General features: G+C 43.5%; 1 protein-coding gene across 1 annotated transcript; it reads left to right on the top strand.

Annotated features, from left to right (window-relative positions):
- The first annotated feature begins 374 nt into the window (after window positions 1–374).
- On the top strand, window positions 375–3,447 carry LOC134297279 (uncharacterized). The gene is made up of 2 exons (XM_062974319.1): window positions 375–1,115; window positions 2,386–3,447. The coding sequence occupies exons 1-2, from the start codon at window positions 495–497 to the stop codon at window positions 2,395–2,397; spliced, it is 633 nt and encodes a 210-aa protein (XP_062830389.1). The 5' UTR covers window positions 375–494; the 3' UTR covers window positions 2,398–3,447.
- The last annotated feature ends 5,947 nt before the right edge of the window (window positions 3,448–9,394 follow it).

The following is a 9,394-nucleotide window of genomic DNA, read 5'->3' as shown; positions in this document are numbered from 1 at the left end:
AGGTGAAGGAGGTGCTCTGCCCCATTCACCAAAAGCCTCACAGTTTGGCCAACTGCCGGGAATTTGGCAAGAAGCCTTATAAAGAAAGACAACAGATTGTACAGAAGCTGGGCATATGTTTTAGGTGCTGTGGAGCAACTCCTCACTTTGCATCCAACTGCAAAGAGGACGTCAAATGCGCAAGGTGTAACAGCCTTAAGCATTGCACCACGATGCACAACTCTGACGCTGTCTCCCGCGCCAAAGGGGACACGTTTTCCAAAGAAGGATCATCTACTGAAGCCACCAACATGCAGGCCGCGTCACGGATGCAGAAGGATGCTCCATCGGTCGCCTGCACTGAACTATGCTCTGACGTGCACCAGTTCAGTGTCTGCCATCCTATCTGCCTAGCGGATGTATATCCAGCCAAGAGCCCTTGGCTTAGAAAGAGACTCTATGTGGCCCTGGATTCACAGAGCGACGCCTCCCTGGCTACTCCAGAGTTCTTCCGCATGTTTGACCTTAAAACCAAGATGGTTGACTACACTATGACTACGTGTGCAGGAAAAAAGAAGTTGCAGGGTCGCATAGCATCTGGCTTTGTTGTCTCCTCTTGCGACCAGAAGAGGCAGTTCAAGTTGCCAGACCTGATTGAGTGTTCCTCCATCCCTCGGAACAAAAAACAAATTGTAACTAGAGAAGTTGTGGAGGCTCATCCACATTTGCGACGATTAAAGAATGCCATACCTGCTTTCCGTCCAGATGTGGACATTGCCCTTCTGCTTGGTGCGGACTGTCCGAACTTGTTCTATGTGAACGACCAAGTTAAGGGGCCTCCAGGGGCGCCCATTGCTCAGCTGCTACCACTAGGCTGGACAGTTACAGGCCCAGTGTGCATAAACAAGATGCACCCACCATCGTCGTTGGACTCCAATCAAGCACAGGTGCTTAAAGGTGGACGTCCTACACTTGTGCGCAGTTGCCTAAGTCACATCTCAGTCTACTGCCAAGCAATAACTCCAGAGTATTCCTCCATTTTCAAAGTCTCTGAGAGAGACGAAGCCACAGCGCTCTCGAAAGATGAGCAAAGGTTTTCGGACATTATGAATGCTCAAGTCTCACGAAGTGCAGAGGTGAAAGCCTGCAAATCAACCACAGAAATCAAGATGGGCCAAAGATCTTGCCTGGAACCACACCGTTTTGAACGTTTTTCGGAGTGGCACAGTCTTCTTAGAGCAGTAGCTAGGCTTATACATCGTTTAGCTTGCAAAGATAGTGAGCCTTTACAGGTCCAGGATATGATAAAGGCTAAGAGCGTCATATTCAAGTCAGTGCAGAGATCTGCTTTCAAGCAGGAAATAGCTAGGCTAGAGCAAGGGCTCAACATCCCTAATCAAAGTCTTCTAAATGAGTTAAACCCATTTCTAGACAAGGAGGGTATTTTGAGAGTTGGAGGAAGGTTAGCCAAAGCTAAACTCAAGGCGTGCATAAAAAACCCCATCATCATACCCCCTAATAGTCACACTGCATTGCTGCTCGTTCGGCATCACCATGAAAGGATCCATCATCAGGGTAGAACTCTAACTGAGGCAGCCCTTAGAAATGAAGGTCTGTGGGTAGTTAATGCCAAAAGGTTGGTCAACAGTTGTATTTTCAAATGTGTCAAATGTCGGCGACTCAGACGAAACTGTCAAAGTCAGTTGATGGCAGAACTACCTCAGGATAGGACTTTGACAGACCCACCCTTTTCCCATGTGGGAATCGATGTGTTTGGTCCTTGGGAGGTTGTCACTAGGAAAACCAGGGGTGGTGTTGTAAATACAAGAGGTGGGCAGTTTTGTTTACTTGTTTAGTAATACGAGCTGTCCATATAGAAGTCATAGAAGGGATGGACACTTCATCATTTTTAAACGCATTAAAAAGGTTCATAGCCCTCAGAGGGCCAATTAAGTCAATTCGGTCGGACTGTGGCACCAATTTTGTAGGTGCGACCAAAGAACTCAATTGTGTGTCTAGGTTTGGGAGAGACCCAAAGGTTCAGAACTTTACGAATACTGAACAAATTATGTGGACTTTCAATGTTCCTCACGCCTCCCACATGGGTGGTGTTTGGGAGAGGATGATTGGTATTAGTCGCAAAATCCTTAATGCCATGCTTTTGAGTCATAGGTCATTGACGCATGATGTTTTGGTGACACTTATGGCGGAAGTTACCGCAATTATCAACAACCGGCCGCTGGTTCCCCTTACCAGTGACCCTGAGAACTTACAACCACTGACTCCTGCACTTATTTTGACACAAAAGGTGCCAGGATGGAAGGACGTCATGTTGCCAGTTCCGGACGGAACTCACCGTGCCCTGTGGAAACAGGTGCAGTCCTTGGCCAACCACTTTTGGAAAAGGTGGAAAGCTGAGTACTTAAGCCAGCTTCAAGCTAGAAGAATCTGGCAAAGCCCACAGGACAACATTGAGGTTAACAACGTTGTGTTGTTAAAGGACAAAGACTTGCCCCGCCATGCGTGGCCCATGGGCATTGTATTAAAGACCTTTCCTTGCCCGGACGGTAAGGTCAGGAAAGTTCAATTAAAGACTTGCAACAGAGGCAAAGTGTCCATTTTGGACAGACCAATTAGTGACCTCGTGTTGCTTATTGGAGATGTTTAAAGTTCTAGTGTTTGTATTGTTGTGTATACAAAGGTGTTTGTATGTTTTTGATTGGTAAATTCCCATATCCTGGGAATTTAGCGGGGAGTGTTCCGTCCCCCAGGACGATGGTTTGCCTTACCTATTGGTCGTTTGTTTGTTTTCCCTCCTTTACATTTTGTTTGAGCCTCTGGCTGCAAAAGCCTAGGAAAAATGGCTTGGAATCTGCAAGAGCTGGCTGCAGTTTTCTTTGCAGTGATTGGTCAAAGAATGCAACATCTTAGGACCGCCCTTTTTACCAGGGTCTAGTCTCCATTTTGGAGCTTCATTCTGGCTATAGTCTTCCAACGTGCTGGAGCTGTGCAAGGCTAACTGGGACAAATCATCCTCAAAACCAGGCCAATCTAAGCCTATCCAAATTAGATAAGTATTGAATTATATTGATCTGGAATAGGAAATCTAGTTAGAGGAGCAAAGTTATTCCATCGCTTCTAGAACTAATCTTTGCTGTAAAGATAGGGAAGGAAAGAGTTTCTCCTTCTAATATAGGCAGCGTGATTAGGGTATAGTGGTTTTATAATCACTTTTGCCTTCTGGAACCAGGGATAATTCTGTGACTAAAACCTATAGAAATTTGTTTCATTTTCTGCAACTTTAAGATCTGTGCCAGGTTTACAACCTTGTATGAATAAACATTCTTTTTTGAAGTTATCCAGACTCAGTCGTTCAATATCTATAGGACAGCTTATAGGGATTTGCAGTTCGCCCGGATAAAGGACAGCACGTTTCAGTTTTATAGCTTTTTATTGTCCGGCGGACGGCACAGCTTGGTTGATAAAAAAACAAGCGGAGGGTGCTTCTAAACAATAATTTTATTGAGCAGTCATTCCCATTCATGGAATTTGACATGGATTTGAGTTTACATCTTCCATGTGGTCTCTAGAAGGTGAGAAGAAGAATAAAGCTACAACTCCATCACTCTTTTGCCCTGCTTACCTCTGTCACTGCTGTAGCCTTGGAGGGAGAGAAGGAAAGGCAATATCTACAATACCCTCCCCTGCTGTTATTCCCTTTCCTTATGTTTTGTGTCTTATTAAGGTGTTAAGCCTGAGGACAAGAAACGGCTAAAGGAATTAATTGTTAACTGCCTTGGGAGTTCTTTTGGTTGAAAAATGGAGTATAAATCGTGTGCTAAACAAATGTGTGTGTGTGCGCGCGTGCATGTGTATATATGTTGAATAATGTTTGTTTGTTTAGTTGTACCACAAAGGCTGTTGCTAGGTGAAGTGACCCACTGTGATGCCACTGGGTGACATGTGTATGAGGGGAAGGGAGGGAGGAAGGAAAGAGCCCCACAAAGAGCCTGACCACTGTTGCTAGAGTATAGCCATAGACATGTTGTGAGGTAGGCCTTATCAGAACTGGAGAAAGGAAAAAGTAGATGGGCAGTGGCTCCAACAACAACCTGGCATTGCTACAAATAAATAAGCATCCACAAATTCTTAAGCGTCTCCCTTTTTTTTTTACTGCCCATATACAATCCATTACAAAGTGAAAAACGATGGCATAGTGCTTTCAGGTGGGCATCTTTCACATCACTTATTAGTGAATAATTTTAATACTGGAGATGCCAGAGATTCAACAAGTTCAATGTATGCTCTGTCTACTGAGCCATGGCTCCTCTCCAATGGTTCAGTGCAGTGAAACTGCATTATATGAGTCTACACTGACCATATAATGCAGCTTGAAATGGCATCAAATGGCAGGGTAGATGGGAGGATTAATCAAGGTTGTTGACTAGAACTCTCAAAATACTGCATGGTATATTTTAAAATTGGCCCCTATATTGCCTGGTCTTTCAAGGTAAAGCATTCTTTTTTTTTTTACCTCATGTTCTGAGGGGGGGAAAATCTTTAAAGAAATTATTTCAGCCTAGTATCTTTTCTATGCAATTGTTCATTTTTATTCAGTGGTTTTAAAGGAAAATTCAGAGATATTTGTCAATTTTTATGGCTTTGTATCGTTAATGCTGTCTCATTTGTCCAGTATGGACTATCAAGGCACTTGGGGGGAGGGCTCCTGTGCCTTCAATAAATTCCTTCTTGTTTGCCAATCCTCCTTTTTTAATTTCTTCCTTATTACGACTTCAGAATCAGTGATGATTAATGAACAACTTCACTGTAGCAACTGCTCTTAATTGTTCCGGTGTCATTTTCTGTCTGCAAAGCATAATTAATTACCTATTTCCTGACATAAATGGTTTCTTTTTATGTTGAATAGTTTGCTCCAGCAACATCATTCCAAGAACCATACATGAAATAGGAAATGTAAGAGGTTTATGGCATCACGAGGGTTTGGGTCTGCCAATGCCTTTTTGAAAAATGGCTTCCCCATTCTCACTATATGAAGTAAATCCTGCTAGCAGCAAACACCATAAGGATTAGCATTTTTTAAAAATAGAAGTTCACTTATACCAATAGGCTTGTCATCTTAAATAACAGTAATGAAACAGGCATTATGAATGTCTGAGGAAGTGAATTTCTAAAAGTGTACTAAATGTTATCGCTTGTACAGTTTAGCATTTTCTTGTAAAAATACCAACACATGTGGTGATCACCACCACAGCAAATAAATAAATATAAATCTTGATTTCATATTGTCTCAGAGAAGAAAAATGTTTCACGCAAATAGGCCAAGTGCTAGTTAAGCTTGTCTGCATGTTTTATACTGCAGCCCATATTTTTCTCTTGTCTTTTTACTTCCTCTGAAAGAGCTGACACTGGCTTAATATATTAGATGCAAACCAATGTATAATGGCTCACTAGACATCTGGATAAAAAAAATATATATAAAATGAACAAGACATTGTATAATAATGAATTAGATGTTTATTCCACAAGCAACATAATCTAGAATTGTCTCCATGACTTAACACAGGCAGTCCCCAAGTTACGAGCAAGATAATAGTAATAATAATCACTATTATAATTGTATATTTATATTACATGCAATATTACTAATAATATTGCGATATAGTTGTATAATATAATATATTGTATGTTATGGTTGAGCCTTCGGGCTCCGATAATAGAAGAAGGGGGCATAAGACTCCTCGAGAGTCAGACTCTTTCGAGGAGCGTGAACGAAAACGGCTCCGGGATTTGTTTACAGACCCGACAGATGAGGACTCATTTGAGGGTTTTTCTGAGGGTTTGGAGGAAGAGATGGCCAGCTCGGAGGAGGATGACATGGAATGGACTCGTGTGAGGGAGGATTTGGGTGTTGGGGAAACAGGCAATGAAAGCATGGGAGGTGAGTGGCGGGTTGCAGGATCAGACCCATGGACTGGCTGGAGGGATGGAGCGGGATCCACAGCTGGGGATGCTGTGGGGCGTAGTCAAAGGTGCTTTAGCTCTGATGAGGATGATGAGTTTGGGGCGCCTGGAATTGGGATGGCAACTGACAGCGATGATGAGCTTGAACTGGGATAAATTGGGGTTTGGGATCAATGTCTAATTGCGTTGGGCAAGGTAATCTGGATGGACGCTTGGGCTTTTGTTGGGGAACTTCCTGAAGACGGGTGTGATTCGTTGCTGGATACGTAAGTTTACCAAGGACACTGGGCATAGACGGCGGGAGGAACTGTGCGGGGTTTTTCTCTGTGCAACTTGTGTTTAATCTCAATAGCTTGGACCTCCGTCGTCTTTTTGACGGGCAATACCTACTCACACTGGATTGACGCTGGACTGACTGACTTCGATTCTGGATTATCCCTTCTGCTGCTTATCGGTGAGACCTTTGGATTCCTAGACGACTACGTTTGGCTATTGACCTCTGGACCGGATTGGGACCCTGCTGACTGCCGTTTCCCTGACTGCTGAGCCTGGACCTGGATATCGTTGGCTGTTGAACCTTAAATTGAATCCTGACTACGACCACGTTTTCCTTCGCTGCAGGGAGGAATAAACAAGCCTAGTTTAGTCTCCTGCTGTTTCTGAGTAGCAGAGAGGAATCTGCTACCAGTCTGTTGTTTACATTCTGACTCCTGTTGATCCTCCTTTGTTTGCATTGTTTGCCAGGCTGAAATAAGCACTTTTGATTTAATCCGGATTATACTTCTGTTTAACCCGGTTTTTCCCTTTGAGTTGTTTAAGCTCAATCTGAGTTGTTTTTTGTTACTTATCACACTGAAGTCAAGTGTTTGCCCTGTTTTTTGTCTCCTACGGGCATTTTTAGTTCTGTAATCTCAATAAACTGAGTTTTGCTTTACTCACTGGCGTTCTGTCTCTGACATTGTATGTATATATACTTGTAAACCGCCCTGAGTCCCCAACGGGGTGAGAAGGGCGGTATATAAATGTCGCAAATAAATAAATAAATAAATAAATAATAACAACAACAACGATCTGTCAACTGCAAAAGGCCACCCTACTGGGATCTGCACGCATCATCCAAAAATGCATCACACAGTCCTAGACACTTGGGAAGTGTTCGACTTGTGATTTTGTGATATGAAATCCAGCATGTCTATCTTATTTGCTGTGTCATACAATAAAATAATAATAATAATCATTTATTTCTTATTCCCTGCCTCCATCTCCCCGAAGGGACTCGGGGCAGCTTACATGGGGACAAAGCCCTAAAACAATTGTTGACATAGACATAAAACACAATACAAATTACAAGATTAAAATACATAACAAAAATTAATCAAACCTTTAAAATAGATGCACAACGTATCAGTTAAAACAGAAGAGTGGGGCTGTTTGGGTTACTTGGGAGGGGCAGACTTGTGCAAACATGGATAATGGGGCCAGAGTGGGATAAAGTGCTAGGAGCTGGCAGGGACAACGTAGGACTGTGCGGTAAAAGTGCAGCTGATTATTCGAAGGCACATTGAAACAACCATGTTTTCAAGTTTTTTCGGAATGTGGCCAGGGTGGGTGCTTGTCTGATCTCCCTGGGCACAGAATTCCAGTACCGGGGAGCCACCACCGGGAAGGCCCTCTCCCTCGTCCCCACCAGCGGTGTTTGTGATGGTGATGGGAACCTCCTCCTCCCTGGAGGATCTTAGTGCCTGCACTGGTTTATAAGGAGAAATGCGATCACGAAGGTAGGCAGGACCCGAACCATTTAGGGCTTTGTAGGCCATGACCTGCACTTATTGGCAGCCAGTGGAGCTGCTTCAGGAGAGGCGTAGTATGCTTCCTGTAACTAGCTCCTGTGAACAATCTGGCTGCCGACCTTTGCACCAGTTGCATTTTCCGGGCCGTCTTCTAAGGCAGCCCCATATAGAGAGATAGGTTCTGTAGGTTTTTTCTTAAGTTGAATTTGTATGTAAGTTGGAACAGGAACATTTTAAAAGTGTAACTCCAGTCATACATACATATACATATACATACATACATAAGCTTTGGATAGCATAAGAAAGGGTTAACACCCCTGTGGTGTTTGTTTTCCTGTCTGTGCCCGTTCAGAAGGTTTCATGTCACTTCCTGTCCCTATGACAATTGGATTTTGAAAAATTTGGCTTCATAGGGAAACAAATATTGGCGAGAAATCTTCAGTGAAGACACCTTTTCCCCATGATAACTCTTTCAGGCATGAATTTCCCTTCCGAGGGGTAGATTTCTCTCACTTCCTGTTGTCTCACCCCTGTTCACAACTATGAGTTGTTTGTAAGTCAAATATTTGTAACTTGGAGGCTGTCTGCAATATCTTTCCAAAGTAAGTACCAGTGTGTTGTAGATGGAACTATATGTGTCCAGATTCCTTTATGCAGAGTTCATACTCTTTCTAAATCAAGTTTGTATATGTTCTCCCTTAGTAGAGAGAGCATTTTGTACATAGCATATTTCATCACATAATAGTTACAACTGCATAATAGTAACATACCCCTTTTGGGGAAGGCAAAATTGGTATTCCCCACGTAATAGTCGCAGTCTTAGTTTACCCAGGCAAGTGAATTAAAGATGAAACTGATCTTTTAACACGGGGGGGGGGGGGGATTGACTCAACTGGGAGCCAAGCCCCAAAGCAACAAGGAAAGGAGGCAGGTGGGTGGGGGAATGAGGTCACCCGCCTACCTGCCCATCCACCCCCTTTGAGCTACAGAGGAGCCTCTGTAGCATGGAAGGGAAAGACTGGCTGGTGACCACGTTTGCCTGCTTGCTAGCCGTTCCCTTCCAAACTACAGCTCCTGTAGCTTGAAAGGGAAAGGCTGGAGGTCCCAGTGAGTTTGCACACTCACTAGCCTCTCCCCTCTGCAACTATGCTTCAAGGGTTTCAAGGGCGCAGACACGCAAGTGAGTATAGTAAAGTTTAACTGCATTAAAATGCATTATATGAGTCTACACCAGTGGTTCCCAACCTTTTTTTGACCAAGGACCACTTTGACCAGCGACCATTCTCCAACATTGGTACCAAAAGGGTTACAAATCAGTTTTTGGTCAACTTTAGATTCAGTTTATTTATTTGGGGTGCTGATTCCAAAAATTGTATTGGCTAGCCTACATCAACTCTAGTTTCCGATACAGAACATATGCCATCCAGTATTCGCCATCTGCTCACCCACAGAAAACCATATTTAATAATCTAGTGCTGATGTGGTCTATCCAATGCAATTTTCTGAAATACCACCCCAAATAACCCCAGGAACACATCTAAAAATGAAGACACCAAGACTCCCTCACTTCCAGGTGCCACATGGAACAGGTCCATTCAGGGGGAGGGAGGGAGGGGGAGGAGCAGCAGTTAGGAGGCTTGTTG

The sequence above is a fragment of the Anolis carolinensis genome, chromosome 1, assembly GCF_035594765.1.
Source record: "Anolis carolinensis isolate JA03-04 chromosome 1, rAnoCar3.1.pri, whole genome shotgun sequence".
NCBI classification, from domain to species: Eukaryota; Metazoa; Chordata; class Lepidosauria; order Squamata; family Dactyloidae; genus Anolis; species Anolis carolinensis.
The sequence above is the reverse complement of the archived record's forward strand: the minus strand, read 5'-3'. Positions and strand labels throughout refer to the sequence as shown.

Excerpts from the sequence above, each read along its gene's own strand:
- LOC134297279 (XM_062974319.1), top strand. The coding sequence starts at position 495 with ATGTTTGACCTTAAAACCAAGATGGTTGACTACACTATGACTACGTGT.